The 19238-nt window shown below is 40.4% G+C and overlaps 1 protein-coding gene across 2 annotated transcripts in view; it reads left to right on the top strand.

The window, feature by feature from the left end:
* The window catches only part of RPS6KA5 (ribosomal protein S6 kinase A5), a 173212-nt gene that overhangs the window by 61099 nt on the left and 92875 nt on the right, over positions 1-19238 (top strand). For both annotated transcript variants that reach the window (XM_044229718.1, XM_044229719.1), the window contains exon 3: positions 10166-10384. In XM_044229718.1, the coding sequence (XP_044085653.1) occupies positions 10228-10384 (157 nt within the window). In that variant the 5' untranslated portion in view covers positions 10166-10227. The remainder of the gene's footprint in view (positions 1-10165; positions 10385-19238) is intronic.

Below are 19238 nucleotides of genomic sequence, written 5' to 3'. Positions count from 1 at the left end.
CCATAGCCAGTTACATATATGCAATTATGAGTTGGTTTAATCCATGTAGTGTTTTAGTGCTTTCTCTGAAACTTACAAAGTTTTGATCTAGAAGATTATTGTACAGTTAGTCTTTAATTACTCAAACTGATGCAGTATGCATAAATGGTACCTACAGGTGGTTAATCCTGTGACTATTTTACTTTCAACCTTTGTACATACTAAGTCTTTCTTCAATGCTATCACCATCCCTGAGAAAATGTGCTGATTTCTGTTCCTGATTTAGCTGTACTACTGTTTCTGACCATTGAAGGAATTAAGCAAATGGGTCAAATGGCCCTCGTTAATTTAAAAACTGTAATTGGATTAAACCTAGAATGCTGGCACTTTTATTATGTCTCATCTAGATCCTCTTTATTATGCATTTTCTAGAAGATACAAATGCTTATGCCCCAAACAAATGGCCTACCTTGGTGCTTTTTATGAAAATTGCTACTTATGATTTCATATGTTTTTACTGTGTCTCTTTTGTTTACTTTTAATATCTAGTTATTTAATCATGTTTTAGATTCATAGCTTTTCTTTACATGTTAGAAGAATAATCTATTTTAGTCAGTCTGTCTTCATTAATTTTAGAAATTTTGGGTGTTTCTGATTTTACAAATGAAAACAGTGTCCAATTCTAAAAAATAGTTAGGTTAAATGGCTCAAACTCTCCTTTTTTTCTTTTAAAATTATATTGAAATACTTCGTTTTATAGGTATGTATTTTTCAAATATTTGGAATTGAGTGGATAATTAACATTTATCTGTTGTATAAGGGAATTTTTAGGACATAGTGCTTACTTGATAAATTTGTAAAATCAAGTGCATTTTATTTTACATTGTTTTGAAATTTACCTACTTTCAAAAAGAGACTTGAAGGCATTTTCAAAGATAGATTAAAAAGAGAGAGCCTAGGGGCGCCTGGGTGGCTCAGTGGGTTAAAGCCTCTGCCTTTGGCTCATGTCAGGATCCCAGGGTCCTGGGATCAAGCCCTGCATTGGGCTCTCTGCTCAGCAGGGAGCCTGCTTCCTCCTCTCTCTCTCTGCCTGCCTCTCTGCCTCCTTGTGATCTCTGTCTGTCAAATACATAAATAAAATCTTATTTAAAAAAAAAGAGAGCCTAAAAAAAAAAAAAAGATTGATCAAAAGCCAGATAAAAGGGAAGCGAAGGAGATGTTACAGATGTCTGGGATGAGACAGGCATAACTGAGTCTTATATTTACCTCTGAGGTAACTAAGAGGCAGATATGAAGGGAAAACTCTGTGTCTTGCATAATGTTCTTTTTCTTTATTTTTCTCTCTTTTTTTTCTTTTTTAAAGATTTTATTTATTTGAGAAAGAAAGAGAGAACAGGAACAGAGGGAGGGACAGAGGAGAGGGAGAAGCAGACTCCCTGCTGAGCAAGGAGCGTGACACAGGGCTTGATCCTAGGACCCTGAGATCATGACCTGTGCCAAAGGCAGATGCTAAACTGACTGAGTCACCCAGGTGCCCCATAATTTTCTATTTAAAGAAAAGGCATATAAATTCAGCTGGAACAGTGGCTTTCAAGCTCTTCTGATTATTACCCATAGGATAAATTAGGCACATTTTGTATTATAGCTCAGTATGTGTATTTATGTTATGCATATAGACATACAGACATATGAACACACACATACACACACACACACACACACACTTTTCCACTAATACTTACATGGTATTTGTTATCTGCCAGAATGCTCATATTAATTTATTTAATCCCACACTTTATAATGTAGGAACTATTACTATCCCTAGTGAGGAAATTGAGACACTGTTATCTTTATTATTATTATTATTTTAGAGAGAAAAAGAGAGAGCACAGGTCGGGGTAGATGGAGCAGAGAGAGAGGGAGAGAGAATCTCAGACTCCCTCTAGAGCACAGAGCCCAATGCGGGGCTTAATCTCACAGTCATGACCTGAGTGGAAACCAGGGGCCAGATGCCCAACTGACGGAGCCACCCAGGCTCTTATCTTAATTGTTCTACCCGAGGTAAACAGTTTTACCTAAGGTAAAGAGTTATCTTAACTGTTTTACCCAAGGTCATATAGTTAATAAATAATACATCTAGGGCTTAAACTCAGGCAGTCCAGCCCAGAGTCTGTGGGTTAACCATTGCTCTGTACTACCCTCTTTTCCCCTCCTGTGTGCTCAGATTTGTTTACATTCATATATGCATACACAGGCTCATGCATATATGAAGAGAAAACAGAGGTTCCATGAAATACTTGCAGTATATTTGGCTCTCTTTTTAGTTATTTAAACTGCTATTTGCTAAATTGGTACCATCATCCACTCATGGGTCACAGCTCACTGTTTGGAAAAAACCTGTTCAGAGAGACTTGTGACAAATGCTGAAGTTATCAAATGGTTCTTTTATCGTGACCATTAAATCATATTATGAGAAAAGCGTCTTTGACAAAAGAGGTGGCAGTATTATTGAAAACACATAATTGTATTCTTGGTCTCTTTAGAAAGTGATACACGTAAGGTTAAAGTACTTTACTGATAGAACCAAGCTGCTGCTATGGTCCAAGTGAGGTGTTTCCTGTTGCTCTCTCCACACAGGGAGCTTTTGGACAATTACTGTGATGGACAAAAATGTTTCTTTTACTCTTTCTTTCTTTCTTTCTTTTAGAGCGGGGAGGGGTAGAGGGGGAGAGAGAGGGAATCTCAAACAGGCTCCACAGACAGCACATGAGCCCAAGGCAGGGCTCGATCTCACAACCCTGAGTTCATGACCTGAGCCAAAACCAAGATTTGGATGTTCAATGAGTCACCAGGGAGCCCCAATAATGTTTCTTTTTGATTCTAAGGTCTGATTAATCTGATGTTTCAGGTGAATCTTTAGAAGTACCAGATTATGGTTAGTCAGTGTTACTGTTGCACTGTGAGTGTGTGTTTTTGTGGATGACCATGCTGCAGTAAAACACTGCGGGGAGGCTGCTTCCCTGGGGTTGGTGGTGGTGGGTGTCCAGGGGTTCATACCTACCCCCGTAGCATTACTGTGTACCCTCGACTCGCCTGTTGACTTGGGTACCATTTTCTGAGAGCAGAACAGGTGAAACTCAGAATTCTGACTGTCTTTCTTGCTTGGCTCCATTTCTGACGTCGCCACCTTAGGATGAATGAAGTTCCACAGGGGAAGAAGGAGGGAAGGCAGGTGGCTTGTCAGTCCCCAAGACATAGCATACATGGAAAGACAGAAATGTTTCCCCAAGTTAAATTATATATGAGGAAGGGATGGGGCTAGGCATTGTAATTCGTTCTTCTGTGTTGTAGCAGATTACAAAACAGTGGCCGTATATGGATGTCATTGTGTTAGGACATTTTCCTGCTCTAGAACGGTGGCATCTAAGTTTCCTGAGTTCACTTTCACCAGGGAATGTTGCCAGGAATTATGTTTAATCCCCAAATTAAAAGAGATTACTTCATGAAAGCTCATTGTTCCTTCCTCAGAGGAACAGAGTTGGCTGGGTATAGCTTTGCACCGCAGATTCGCATTACAAGTTTCTTTTGTTAAGGACTCAGCTTCAACTTTCCATCAAAATTATTACCTGAGAGGAAGGTATTTGGCTGTATACTAGAGAGCTCTTTGTTTGGTCCAACCCGTTCACTAGCTTGTTTGTCCATTTTTCTTTTTCAGGCGCTCAGCATTGAGTTTCCCTGATGGGGCAGCTTCAGTTACTTGCTAATAATGTAAAGTGAGTAAAATTAGACAGTGTAGGGGTTAGTGGAATTTACGGTCAGTGGAAGTCAGACAAGGAAGCAATCATACGAATAAATGAAAAGTTGTGTTTCTGATCATCCCTGTGACAAAGAATGTGTGGTGTCATGAGAACATAGAATTAGAGGAATTGTGCTAGTCTAGGAAGTCAAAAAAGGTTGGCTCTCTGAAGGAGTCAGCTAAATGAGGTGGTGAGAAGGTGGAGAGAGGTGGGAAGTCAGATCCTTTCATTATATTAAGGCTTCTCCCTATCTTAAGGACAGTTGGAAATCAACTGAGCTGCACCAGAAGGGCTATATTTCTCTCAACAGTTTAGATGGCAGGGCAAAAGTGCTTACCAGGTTGAGGATAGAAGTAAGTGGGGAGGCATAGTTAGTGTGCCTGATGGCCAGGTCCCCCTTGGACAAGATGGCAGTAATCTGGAAGGAGGAAAGAGGGATGGGGTCCAACAGTGATGAACATGATCCTCTCTCATCTGACGTGATTGGTACTTGTGGTTAATCAACAAAGGTTGGTTAAGGTAGAAAATCACTTTGAAAGGGTATATATAAATACTCTGAACATATTATTTTCACTTTAAAAGGAAATATACGTATTCACTTAACAGTCTTTGTAGGCACAGGACCTTTGAGAAGAAGTTCTTAAACAATAGTTTATTTTCTATAAACTACCCTTGTAGTGCATCACCTAAAATTAAGATTCAGATTCCTTAAAGTGGAGTGAGAACCAGACGCATTTGAAGTACTCTGAGTACAAAATCTTTCTAGATTTCCACAATTTTCCCCCAAGCCTTTTATAGTGTTCCGCCCACACCTAGCTTTTCAGCAGCTCTTTTTTTTAAGTGCCTTGCCTTTATGTAGTTCTTCCGAAGTATTCAACCTCATTTTTCTTTTTTCTTTCACATTTGCATTTTAGTGGTTTATGTAATATATAGTTAAATTACATAATAACAGTAACATCTACAACAGGAATCAATGGGTAAGGCCACGAGTATCCGTGAATGGTAGGAAGCAGACGGCTGAGCTGCACAGAGACAGAAGTGCACGGGGGAACCAGCCAGCTCCAGGCTGTCAGTGTGCAGCAGTGTGTTGGACAGAGGGAAGGAGAGGTCTCATGTCTAAGAGGAAGTCACTAAGAATTTCTATCATATATATTTTTTTAAAGGCTGCAGTTCAAGTACAGTAGCTTCTGCTACAAGTTTGGTATGAACCCAAAGTGTGACGTGGCTGATAAGCAGTGTGTAAAATGCACACAGTTGTAAATAGCATTAAGAACAGTTTGAGTGGGGCGCCTGGGTGGCTGAGTGGGTTAAAGCCTCTGCCTTCAGCTCAGGTCAGGATCCCAGGGTCCTGGGATCGAGCCCCACATCGGACTCTGCTCAGCGGGAAGCCTGCTTCCTCTTCTTTCTCTGCCTGCCTCTCTGCCTACTTGTGATCTCTGTCTGTCAAATAAATAAGTAAAATCTTTAAAAAAAAAAAAAAAAAAAGAACAGTTTGAGTGACATGAAACAGTGATGTCACAGTGGCTGAGCCATTTGGACCCCAGTGAGAGCAGCATGTCCTCGGTGAGCACTATAATGAAGCAAATAAACCAGAGGCTTGCTAGAAAAAATGGTCCTTAACCTCTTCCTCTAGAATAGTGCTTGTACACGTATGTAAATGTTACATGAATTTGATCTTAGGGCTTTCTGAAGTGATTGCTGTTATAGTCTGTAAAAATATTTTTTACCAAATTGTGAGCTCATTATCATTTTAATGCAAAGATGAAATGCTACTTCTTAAAACTTTTTAATGAATTCACATTTTACAAATAAAGTGAAAAGATCAGTTTCATTGTGTTCAAAATAAATTGCAAAAAGTAGTTGAAATTGTGAGGTGGCTTTTGAGATGGCGGCGTGAATGTCATCTTGTTTTAAAACTGTCAGTCAGTTTTAACTTTCCTTTATTACGACAACAATTGCTGAAAACCTGATTCATAATGGTAATTGTGGCAAGAGGAATGGGATGCCTACATTGGAAAAGCAAACCGAACCTACTCCACGGAGCTAGACGTTTCCCCACGATTCTTGGTTTTAGTTCCTTTCACATTACTTGCTTTATCCTCAATCCGTTGAGGTCATTGCCAACAAGGTTTGCCAACATTGTGCTGTGTCGGCCAGGATACAATTCTAAATCCACATTTCAGTTTGAACAGAAGTAACTTTCCTAAGATAGCTGTAGTTGTCCTCTGAGCCACAGCACTCTTTCTCCAGCTTTGAAGTTTACCTACGTGTCTTGATCCAGTTCTCCTCTCCCCAAAATGGCTGCATGGCTAAACAAGCACACAGGTCTTCAGCGGAACCCAAAATGATGTCTCTAGGGCCTAGAATTGAAGGATTTATTTCATTCCTATGATCACAGGTATCTATCAAGCTAAGTCAGGAATTAAGTCTTCTTGTCATGGATTCTTAGAATTGACTTTCCCTCAGTCTCAAAGTAAGGAGAACTTCTACCTCTCCATCAAGCCCTATAAGACTGGTCTTCTGGAAAACCAGAACTCCATGCCCTCTTTTGCTCATATTTCTTAGCAGAGTATTCTGAGAAGGCCCTTGTAGTGATGTATTCAATAAGATTCACAGCAGTACATGGGACTTCTGTGAGGATTGCTGATGAAGCATTTGATGTCCTTGCATGTGGATGTGGACATTAAAGTCATGCAAAAGCAGGAAGCTCGGTCTCTTAAGTAGAAAAGCCAGATGTGTTGCCAAACATCCATTTAGGGGCTCCATCTGAGCAGGAAGTACTGTTGTTTATTTTTTATGGCCAAAAGAGTTTTCACCATTGGTAGCCTCTCCAGTTTGCAAAAGATGCTTTCAAAATTGGAATTCTTTAACGATGTCTGCACACACATAATGAACGAAAGCCAGGAGTTTGCTGTACTAGAAGGCAAGCGGTCATTCATCTGGTTACAAACAGAAAGGATATAATATTGCTGTCAAATTCCAGTTCTAGTGGCCCCTCTTAAAATACTGGAAGACACGTGGGTGGTTCTGGAGTGGATGGTGCTATTCAGTAGAAGGACTGCTTTACTCTCTCCCTCTATACCAATCTGCAAACCAGCCTACCCAGGGAGGTGTCTCCTGTAGTGACTGTGTTTTCGTCCCCCCTGCAGTGTGATAAGCAGCCTTATGGGGGCTTCAAAAACAAGGCCATTTGGATGCAACTGTGTTTTAGGTAGGCAGCCTACTCGTAAGATCCTGTTTGTCTGAAATATTTGTTATTTGGAATGTTATAAGGCACTTCTTGAATTTTGTTGACAAAAGCATCTTTGGCACTTACTATGTGATAAAAGTACTTACTGTAGCTTTAGTTAATCATGGCAATTATAAGTAAAAACAGAAGATTTGTAAGCTTTACCACACTTTTTCACCTGAAATTTTTTGATAGATGAGAAAGTAATTGTATTGGCAGGCTATATGCAGACTTTAGTGTATGTTATTGGCAAGCTTCTGGATATCATCACATGGCAAAGAAGATGACTGTTTATTATTTGACAGATAGTATATAATGTAGCAATAGGATGATCTTGTGTTATTTGACATATCCATTATCCTGTGTTATCTTATATTTATCTGGAGAGCATAATAGGACATATTTTTAAAGTAACAGGAAAGAAATCAAAGAAAAAAAATGTTTATAACTTACAGAACACATCAGTGGAACCTCCTAGTGGTGAGAAGTCTCAAAATCATTTACTTTAAGATTAGTTTTAGGAATAAGGACGTTTTGCATAGGTGAGATGGCATGATGGTGATTTTAAATATTTGAAAAATTATAGAAGAAGGGTAATATTCTTTTATGTAAGTCCAAAGAGTGTAGAAGGACCAACAGATAAATATTATAAAAGGCTTGTTTCCACTCAATAGAGGGAACATTTTCTGACATTTCCATCTCCCCTCTCCATCAATGAAATTGGTCATTTTGCAAGATTTTCTCCTCTTAGAAGTTAATAGCACTGTGTCCATTCTGCCACTAAAACACCTAACCTCTGTTGTCACTTCTGTTTAATGTCTGACTCCTTCTTTAGTTGCATGTGCATAGTTCAGAGTGTGGGCGTGGGGCTGATTGGGCAAGTATGTTCTTCTCTGCTTTAGTTTCTCTATCCGTGCAATGGAGGTAGTCCTCCTCACCTCCTTACAGGGATGCTATAAGAAAGGAGTGAGTTAATGTACTTCTGAAGCACCTGACAAGTACTCAGATGTCAGGTGCCAACATCCTGCATTGGTCAACACTTACGCTGAAAGACTAGCTACATATAAGCCGAACAGCCATCTTCCATCAATGATGGAAGATTTTCTTTGTTGGAAAAGATATATGGGTAACATAATTTCTTAGGAGCATTCTGGAGATGGGAATCTCAGAGAACAGGAATTCAGGGCAGATGCCGTGTGTATGTAGGGAACACAAAAGCCCCATACTTATAGAGGACTTCACTTTCTACCGAGTTTATATCATGGCTGACTGTGGACGATACAGCACATTTTATTAGAATATTTTCCAGCTTCGTTTCGGTACTTCTGAATAGATTAGCTTTTTTTCATTTTTATACTTCAGTTTAATTTGTCAGGTTCTGAAAGTTGTCATTTTCTTTTTTTGGTTCATTTTCACCTCACTAAAATCTCAGTCTATAATTATTTTATTTACAATGAGATAAAACACAAACCTTTTGTGAACTTTGTATTCCAGAATGTGCTCGGTATGTTTATGGTAGTGATTTTACTGAAATCCAGAGCTTCAGACTTATAGTATTTGTAAAGAATCATTTTTTAAAATTCACTTTCGGTAGAAAGTGTGGTTCCCTGAGCTTGAATCAGTTCTGCCACTTCTTGCTCAAGTCTTTGGGCCTCTTCCTTACATTCCTTGAACGCATTTCCTCATCTGTGAAATGGAATTACTCAAAGTACCACCATCGTTGGCCGTTCTGAGGATTAAGTGAACCAATATGTGGAATATGTTTAGCACCGAGCCTGGCATAGACAAGTTCCTTAGGAAATGTTGGCTTTCCTCCTCCTCAGGAGTATTGCAGGCTTTCTCTGATCCTTACATCTGTGTATATCATCTGTTGGTACTCATTTACTTCCTGAAGGACTGACCTGAATAACACAGAGCTTCCTTAAAGCTCTGTCCCACTAGTGAGTGGATATGAACAGAACTGTGTGCTAGCCACTGTGAAGGTGTGGGCAGAGTGCAGGGAAGCACTGGTCTGGGTTGGAACTTGGACTGGCTCCAGAATGGTCTGACTCAAGTGTTGAACTTCAGAAGTGGGACTGGGCTTACCCATCCCAGAAGGGGTTTAGGGAAGAAAATTTATACGCTGTAGAGATGAATTAGGGACCTACCCCTGCCTTCTCACAGTGGTGGTCCTGCCCTTCTGCCTCCCTCCTCCTTTTTCCCCTTCCAGCCCTCTCCCCTTTTCTCTAGGGAAATACTTGCTCTGCCTGAGATGGACCCTGCACCTTCCAGTTCCCCCAGTTGGGGAAGTGGCGCCGCACACAGGATTTGCCCAGCTGAGCGCTTAGGGAAAACTTGGGGAGGCTGACCCACTGAGCCAGGACTTACTGCCCAGTGATGTAAAGGGGCTTCTGTCAGCATTGCTGACATTTTAGGGCATTTTAATATTTTTTTTAAGTCTGAAGATCTTTTTTGTTTGAAAGTGTCAGCTTATGTTCCTTTAGATTTTTCTGTAAATATAGAGAGATACTTGAGGTGTTTGATTTAAATGTATGAGATTCTTATTAAGAACTGTTTTCATTTGTTTACATCAACAGCAACACCTGGAGATTTTATCGGATGTCTAAAGTGTCCTAATTGTTCCAGAATGGGGTTGTGGTTAATTGACCATAATAACGGCTAGTTTCCTACAGCTAAAAATATTGAAAGAATACCAGTAAAATATAACTTTGTCAGCAGTGGCTAGATATGTAACTACCAAGCTTTGGACCCAGAAATATACTTGGCATACAATTGAAGAAATGTATACAAGAACTATTTTTTGAAGATTTGATTTATTTATTTGAGAGAGAGAGAGAAAGAGAACATGAGAGAGAGGAAGTGCCCAAGCAGAGTTGGGGGACGCAGAGTGAGAAGCAGACTCCTTGCTGAGCAGGGAGCCCGATATGGAGCCCCATCCCAGGACCCTGGGATCATGACCTGAACTGAGAAGGCATCCGCTTAACCAACTCAGCAACTGACTCAGCTACCCAGACGCCCCTATGAAGGAACTATTTGAAAGAGCAGTCAAGATACTTTTTCATTCAAAGAATGTTTGTTACGCATTGTAACTTTCAACTTCTAACAAATTACCGTTGTGTATGGTATTTTAGTTGTTTTTATTTTTTCTTCTCATTTTCAGCTTATGGAAAAGTATTTCTGGTTCGTAAAATCAGCGGTCATGATGCTGGCAAGCTGTACGCCATGAAAGTCTTGAAGAAGGCCACAATAGTGCAAAAGGCCAAAACCACAGAGCACACAAGGACCGAGCGGCAAGTCCTGGAGCACATCAGGCAATCGCCGTTCTTGGTGACCCTGCACTACGCTTTCCAGACAGAAACCAAACTTCATCTCATTTTAGGTAAGTGTCCATCGTTGGTAGACTTCTGACAAGAATGCTTTCTCTTGGGTCTTGAGTTGCAACGAACGGAAAGGGCAGCATACTGTGGACTTAGAAGAAATGAAATGTTTTGACCTTCAATTCTTCTCTTTGTGGTGGCAATTCCTGGCACATCCTGAATTGCTCTGGATTTGGGACCTCCCAACCTGAAGGAATTTATATTCTTCTATTCCACATTCCTTTCTTAATCTCAAGAAATACTTGGGTCATTGGGCGTGTCTGCTTCCCTGGGCCCTGGGCTTCCGCTTACATGTGAGGAGCTGAATGGGGAAGCGGGCCACGGTTTCTGCTTCCGGAGTTCTCAGGAACGTCCAGGTTTGGGCAAAGGGATATTTATGGAAATCAGTAAGTGGGAAAAATAAAAAAGAAAGTCTTCTATTCTTGGAGATCCTTTGCTTTTCTGGTGATAAACATGCACATGAAAGAGATGCCCATCAGCCAGTCAACGGATCACTCCCATTTCTACCCACAGGCCCTTCCTGAATCCTTTCCTTTCCAAATAGCGTTGGACCATCATATATGAACTTCGAAAATGTTCTCTGCTACATGTTGCCAGATTGCTTTGCAGAAGAATTACACCATTTTCTGTTCCTACTAGTAGTAGATGGTGGTCCTGCTAATATCTCACTGTGTCATCATTTGTTACAATTTTCATCCCATTCTTGTGATAATTTGCATTTACATGTTATGATCTCCTAGTTATGGAACTGTTCTGAGAATTAGATGAGCTAGAATTTCACATAGTTCTCTGTAAGCATTAACTATTTCATGAGTGCCTATGGTATGCCAGCACCATGCTAAGTATCACCCATGGTGATCACTAACCCTCACGATAGTGCTGCTAGAGTCCCCCCATTGGTGATGCTGAACATTCGAGAAGCTGTATTTCCTGAAGTTACAGATCTTGGGTAAACTTGAGAATGAAGGTTGGGACGTAGGTCTGACTCATTTCAAAGTCTTCCCAGTAGTGCTGTCTCTATTCTTTGATAACTGATCATGCAAACAGGTTCTTAAATATACTGGGCAATTTTGTTGAATGCACTTTGGAAATTATACTTTTGTAAATGATGCCTAAATCTGCATTCACTTTTTGAGTCATGAGGTTAAACTGCAGGCTCAGTTTGCAATGCTAGGCCACAGCTAAGAATCCTAAATCTTTTACGTAGAGAGGCCAGATCCTCCCCTGCTCTGCCACAGTCCCCATTAATGTCATCGTCTGTCTGATGTTCCTACACGTCAGTATCATTTGGCTCCTCTTTCTGCCTCCTGTGCGTGTCTGCTTAGCTATGTTATTTACCTGTTCTTAAATATGTATTCCTGGATCTTTTTACCTGGTTGCCAGGGGACAGAGCATTTTAATACAATGGTTTCAACTATTAGAGCAGCAGAACTCTTACCCCAAGGGAAAACACAAACGTTCAAATGGAAAACAAACAAATAAATACCACTACCTAAATCTAAGCTCAAGGGCACCAAGCCCGACCAGTTTATTTCTATCCCTGCCCTATAAGAATTTCCAGGAGGCTTTAGGAAGTCCAGGAAGATTGTCTGAGAAATAATTACCTTATTTAATCTTCTCCCTTTACAGTAAACCAGCTCATAAAAGTTAAATCATGTGCCTAAGATGTAAGTGGTGCAACCCAGAAGTAGCCAGAGGTAGCCAGAACCCAGCCTCTAGACCACACCATCATGCGGCAGCTCTTCTCTGCCCTCTCCTCTCTCTCCTTCTGGTTCTCGTCATAACTGTACTCCGTCTTTTCCGTTTCTTTGTATTGCTTATTGTAAATAATGTCGTTTTTGTAAATCATGTTTTTAATTTAGAAGTAGAGGAGTGGAATATTTTGTATTTGATTAAAAAATTACTGTCTTTAGTGTTGCTTTTTAGCTGTTGGCTCTCCATTAATTTTGCTGTCAGTGGCCCATAAATAAACAAATGCAGAACAAAACAGGAAAGCCTGTTTCTCACGCCAGCTCACGAGTAGAATGTGGACTAGAATAGCACCTCGGCTCCCTCATGGGTGAGGCCATGCATTTGGAAAGCATGCCCTCTACTTCCCCGCTTCATGGATATATTTAGCATAATTTCTCTTTGTGAGTGTTTATAGTTGTTATTTGACTTTAAAGACAAAACTTTTCAGAATCTTAGAACAATACTCTATTATAAACTGTCTTTATGGTTCAGTTTGTGGTGCTTAGAATGTGCAGTAGGTCTAGTTTCCAAATATCGTATTATATATACGCGTAGCCCTTGTCTTAGTTTACTCGAGCTGCCATAGCAAAAGACCGCACACTGGGGAGCTGAAACAACAGAAATTTACTTTCTCACAGTTCTGGGGGCTGGAAGTCCCAGATCCAGGTGAGGGTGGGGTCCGTTTTCTCTGAGGGCCATAGGGAAGTACTTGCCCCAGGCCTCTGTCCCTCCCTGGCTGGCACCTGGCCTCCCTCTTGCTGCCTCTTCACATGGCCCTCCCCTGGGGGTGCTTTCTGTGTTCAGTCATCCTCTTAAGAGGGATCCCAGTCAGACTGGATTAGGGCCCACCCCTGCTGGCCTCGTTTTGTAAAAGTATCATAATTACCTTTAAAACCCAGTCTTCAAATACAGTCACATTCTGAGGTACTGGGGATTAGGGCTTCAATATATTAATTTGGGGGTGGGTGGGGACCCAGTTCAGCCCATAACTATCTCTAAAGTTTATTGATTAACCTGACTTTATTCAGTTTTGTGTCCTCTTAGAGGTTAATAGCAAGAATTTTCATGCAGAGCTCTTCAAGGACCCAGCTGACCTTTTTGTTTGAAGAATAAGTCAACATTATAGGTCTTTTTTTTTTTTTTAAAGATTTTATTTATTTGACAGAGAAAGATACAGTGAGAGAGGGAACACAGGCAGGGGGAGCGGGAGGGAGAAGGGGAGAAGCAGGCTTTCCAGGACTCCGGGATCATGACCTGAGCTAAAGGCAGACCCTTAACGACTGAGCCACCCAGGCACCCCAACATTATAGATCTTTTTAAAGCACATAATCTATTTTAAAAACTATTTATTACTACAAAAGCATGTATGTGCATATAGAAAATATGGAAAAGCAAAAATAAGAAAAACATTTTCACTACCCAGCGTTTATGTCCTTATATAGCACTTGGTTATTACTTAGTATATATCCTTCTAGATCTTTTCATGTGTGTGTCTGCATGCTTGTATGTTTTAATCAAATGAGATTGTCTTGTACCTACAGTTTGTAACCAGTGGGTTTTTTTTTTTTTTTTCAGTTAATGATGTCTGCCTTTCCTGGTTAATAAACTTAAATTTCATTTACTGCCCAGTGGTACCAGCTATTTATTGCTCATAGTAAACCACTCTACAATTTAGTTGCTTAAGTGACTTATTTTCTCATAATTTTGTGAGTTGGCTCGGGCGATCTCTTCTGGTTTGGCCCCGGGCTGGCTCACACGGTGTGTAGCTAGCTGGAGAGTTGGCTGGGCTTAAAGCACCAAGACGATTTTGCTCTCGTGTCTGAAAGTTGGTGCTGGCTGTTGTCGGGGGCACCTCTCATCCTCGTGCAGTAATCAGCTACTTCACAGCACAGCAGCCTCCGGGCAGCTCAGGAGAGGCTGCCAAGAGGCTAAAGGGAGAGGCTGAAAGGCCTCCCCAGGCGAGGCTCTGGAACTCACACAGTCCCGCCTCTAACACAATACCAGCCCAGATTCAATGGTATAGAAATGGACTTCGATACTGTTTGTTTGTTTGTTTGTTTAATTAAGGTATAATAGACATACAGCAGTTTATTAGTCTTAGGTACATAATGTAATGATTTGGTATTTCTGTATACTGCAAAATGATTAAGTAAATCTAATGAATGTCCCTCATCACACCTAGTTACAGAATTTTGTTGTTGTGATGAGAACTTTGAGGATTTAACCTCTTAGCTATTTTCAAATGGGCAATACAGTGTTACTAACTATGGCCACCATGCTGTACATTACATCTCCATGACTGGCTTATTTTTTTTCTGACTTATAACTGAAAGTTTGTACCTTTTGACTCCCTTCACCCATGTTGCCTACCTCCCCCCACCTCTGTTTCTGGCAACCACCTAACTGTTCTTATTAGCTTGGTTTTGTTTGTTCGTTTGTTCCTTTTTAGAGATTCCACATGTAAGTAAGATTGTGTGATATTCATCCTTGTCTAATTTATTTCACTTAGTGTAATGCCCTCAGAGTCCGTCCATGTTGTCACGAATGACACGATTTCATTCTTTTTTATGACTGAATAATACTCCATTGTGTATACACATACCACACTTTTTTTCCCATTCATTGTTGGTGGACACTTAGGGTGTTTCTGTATCTTGGCTATTGTAAATAATGCTGCAGTGAACATGGGGGTACATGGATTGAGTTCGTGTTTCTGTTTTCTTCAGGTAAATACGCAGTAGTAGAGTTGCTGGATGATACGGTTCTTCTATTTTTTATTTTTCTTAAAGATTTTATTTTTAAGGAAGCTCTACACCCAACATGAGCCCAAACTCATAATCCTAAGATTGAGAGCTGCATGCTGAATGAGCCTGCCACGCACCCCTCTGTTTTCAATTGTTTGAGAACCCTCCATACAGTCTTCTACAGTGGCTGTACCACTTTGCATTCCCACCAAGAGTGCACGACAGTTCCCTTTTCTCCACATCCTCGCCAAAGACTTCACTTCCTGATGAGGGACCTACAAGTAGTTTGTGGCCATGTACCACACAGGTCCATCCATGTTCACTTTTCACTAATCATCACATAGTATCCCTTGCAGCTGATTTGTCCAAACCATGACCCAGTCCAGGAACCTGAACTTGGTTATTATGTCCCTGACATTTCTTAATCTGGAGCATTCTCTTTTTTATAGTGGTCTGAGAATATGTCTTGTAGTATCTGTTAGTTCATCCCTCTGTCTGCTGGATTCCGGTAGTTGGGAAGTTAGAGCTCATCTGGATTGATTGACATTAAATGTTTTAGCTGGAATAAATCATAGGTGATATTGCATGTTTCGTATTGTATTACGTCAGGAGAAACCGATTATCAGGTTGTTAGTAATGCTGAGAATCAATTGCAGAGGTGACAGTCTGCTCCCTTTATAACAGGGCTATGTTTTTCCCTTAGAAGTGAAAATAACTTGTGTGATGTTTTGACGTCTTATGGTTTTAACAATTAACACTCAATAATTACTTGCTTAAACCAACTATTTAATTATGAGTTACAAAATGGTGATTTTCTAAATCTATCATTTCTTCTATATTTATGGGCTGGCATTCTTTTGTCAAGTACGACTTTTTTTAATCAGTCCTTGGTTACCCTGAGATACAGTTTCTAATGGAAAGGCAAGAATCATTCCCTTTATCTGTCAGTATTCAAAGGAAGAAGTTAAAAAGCTAACTCAAATGGGGCTGCATTTTAGGGTCCCTGATACCAACTCCCATCAGTCCTAACCAGAGGTAGCTTGCTCTGTTTACTGTTCTGACTGTTCTTTTCCTCACTTATCAGTGTATCCTAGAGTGCACACTGCAGAAGTTCATAAAGACCCTCTTGTTCTTTTTCATCGCTTCGTAGTATGCCATTCTGTTCTGCAGTGTGTCTGACCAGTTCTCTGTTAGAGATGGGAGGGCTGTTCCTAATCTTTTATTTTGTTGCTCCAGGTATAACTTGCACATGTCATTTCCCACTTGCATAGGAAAAAAACAGTACTTGATTCCTGGAAGGATCTGTATTTTGCACATACGCTTCCCTAGGAGTTGGACCATTTTATGCTCCCGCCACATTGCATGCGAGCACCATTTTTCCATGGAGTGCCGTCACACTTGGGGACATTTATGTGTCTCACAGGTGAGGCATGACAGCTCTGCGTAGAGCTGATGTACATTCTTCTTTGTCTTTGCTTAGGGTTCAAAGGTCATTTTCTTTTTTTCCTGAGAATTATTTATTTGCACCCTTTGGCCATTTTTGTCTTAATTTTCAAGGAGCTCTTAGAGAGAATAACCATTTGCAATGTGCACTGTAAAAATTGCGCTGCTTTCCATTTGTCTCTTGACTTTATGATGTTTTTACCAGGTAAAACATTTAAATTTACATGTGGTGGAATTTATTTTAAAGCTATTTTTATGGCTTATGTATTTTCAGTCATAAGCCATAAAAGATCTTCTCAGCTTTGAGGTTATAAAGGAATTCACTGATTTTTTTTCCCAGTGCTTGTATAGTTTTATTTTTTGCATAGAGTGTTTTGATAACATGGGAACATAAAATAGTATCCAACCTAATCTTTTTCAAATGGCTCCTAGTTTTTCTAGCACCATTTGGTGAGACGTCCAAGTTTACACTGACTTAAGCTCTGCCTTTCCCATATTGTATTTTTCCCATATTGTATTTGTTGAAAGATTTATTTATTTATTTGACAGAGAAAGACACAGCAAGAGAGGGAACATAAGCAGGGGGAGAGGAAGAGGGAGAAGCAGGCGGAGCAGGGAACCCAATATGAGGCTAGATCCCAGGACCTTGGGATCGTGCCCCAAGCTGAAGGCAGACGCTCAACGACTGAGCCACCGAGGTGCCCTGAATATTTTAAATTCTCATATATGTTAGGATCTGTTTCTTATTCTTCGTTGTGTTTTGTTTCTTGAGTTGTCTTCCAAAATCATGCTGTTTTAGTTTACCGGAGTTCTACAGTGTGCTTTAACCTGGCAGGACTAGTTCCCTTTATCTTCCATTGCTCTTATTTTTCAGAACCTTCTAGGGGCCCATCATGTTTATTTATTTTTTTAATAAGAACTTTAAAATTGAATTGTCTAGTTTTGGGGTAGGGGCACCTCGCTAGGGTTATTTTCATTGGGATTGTTTTGATTTGATTTGATTTTTTTTTTTTTTTGAGAGCGAGGAAGAGAGGGAACATGTGCAAGGTGAGGTGGGCAGAGGGAGAGGGAGAGGGAGAATCTTCAGCAGGCTCCATGCCCAACACAGAGTCCAACACAGGGCTCAGTTGTACCACCCTGAGACCATGACCTGAGCCAAAACCAGGAGTCCACTGCTTAACTGACTAAGCCACCCAGACACCCTGGGATTATTTTAAATTTTAAAAAAGATTAGGGAAGGGCACCCAGGTGGTACACTCGGTTTAAGCATTGGACTCTTGGTTTCGGCTTGGGTCATGATCTTAGGGTGGTGAGATTGAACCCTGCGTTTGGCTCTACGCTCAGCACAGCATCTACTTGAGAATCTCTCTCCCACTGCCCCTCCCTCTCGTGTTCTCTCTCTCTCTCTCAAACAAATAAATAAATCTTTTTAAAAATGTAGGGAGAATTGGTATTTTTATGATACTGGTTATTCCTGTTTTAAGAACATGGTAAATCCCATATGTTGAAATCTACTTCTGAGACCTTCGGGGGAGTGTTTTGTCATTTTCCTCCTACCCAGATTTCTCAAGTTAATCTTAGATATCCTGTCATGTGTTGCTGTTGTACATGGGGTCTTCTCTCCCACCGTATCTTCTAGCTGATGTGAGCGGTCTTCATACATTAATCTATACCCTGCTGTGTCACTGCACTTCCCACCCTCCTGCAGCACCGGGTCCCGCCTGTTCTGTCTCGGCCTGCCCACAGCATGCTGCTTGTTTTTGTCTCTCAGTTTTGCTGAAGGAACAGGTCGTGGAGGTTTATAGTCATTCTTGCTGTTCTTTAGGAGGTGTTGAGAGCAGACGTGGAAATTCGCGTCTGGGTTGCTACCAAAGTCCCCCTAGGATTCATGGCTCATTGGGGATTTCATGACCAGGCTCATTCCCTTGGGATAACATTTGCCTGACTGGCACAAGCTTCTCCGAGTGATAAGATTATTATAACGTTGATATTGACAGATATTTACCTCTGATGTTTGTCAGCTATTGAGTGTAGTATTCCTCCCAGAACTGACTATGTACAACTATGTACAACATGCTTTCTTCAGGTGCCATAGCCTTCCATTCATTTCTGGTATTTCTCTGGTCTTCAACCTCAGGGCTTAGGCATGGAGACTAGACTTGTCCTCTGGGCTGTAATTTGTTGACTGATCCTGTAAACCCGTCTGTTATAAGTCACATTTCTGGTCATTGTGTTTTGTTTTATTTTGTTTTTAATTCTACATCATTATTATCTTCTTAGGCTCTTTTGTAATTTCTGTCTAATGGCATCATATGGATTTATTGGATTTTCTCCTTTATATCTTTTTTAGCATTTCCAAATCTTGCAACATGCAGACCATACTTCCTTTTAATAACTTTTTCTGTACTTCATCTGTTCTCTCTCTGTCTTTTAAAATTCGTGTTCATTTTAACTACAGTGGGAGGGACATCTATGTGGAAAATGATCTATAAAAACAAATTTTCTTTTGATCTTCTCTGATCTGTTAGCGATAATTTTGTCAAAACACCAGCTGATTTATGGCTGTGTACACCACCAGATTTATCAGCAGAGTTAAGATATACTAAAGAAGACAGTGAAGTAGCAAATCACAAAGGGTTTTACAAAGATGATGCCAAGGAGCATTATTAACAACAAATGCCATCCCGCCTTTGTAGACAGTTCAGTCACCATGAATCACCCTGTCAGTATGAATTAAAGGTATTTAAAATACTAAAGTTTCACTTTTGAGTATTAACTTCTCTCAAAATTTATAACGTGAAGCTGTTGCTGAGATGGTAAGAGTTGGAGTGGACCATGATGCACAGCAATCAGTGGTATGTGGCGAAACAGACAATAACTGAAGGGTTTCTTTGCTTTGAAGTCAATATGACTGACTCCCAGCAATGATAGAGATGCC

This window comes from Neovison vison, chromosome 13 (assembly GCF_020171115.1).
Source record: "Neovison vison isolate M4711 chromosome 13, ASM_NN_V1, whole genome shotgun sequence".
Taxonomy (NCBI): domain Eukaryota; kingdom Metazoa; phylum Chordata; class Mammalia; order Carnivora; family Mustelidae; genus Neogale; species Neogale vison.
The sequence above is the reverse complement of the archived record's forward strand: the minus strand, read 5'-3'. Positions and strand labels throughout refer to the sequence as shown.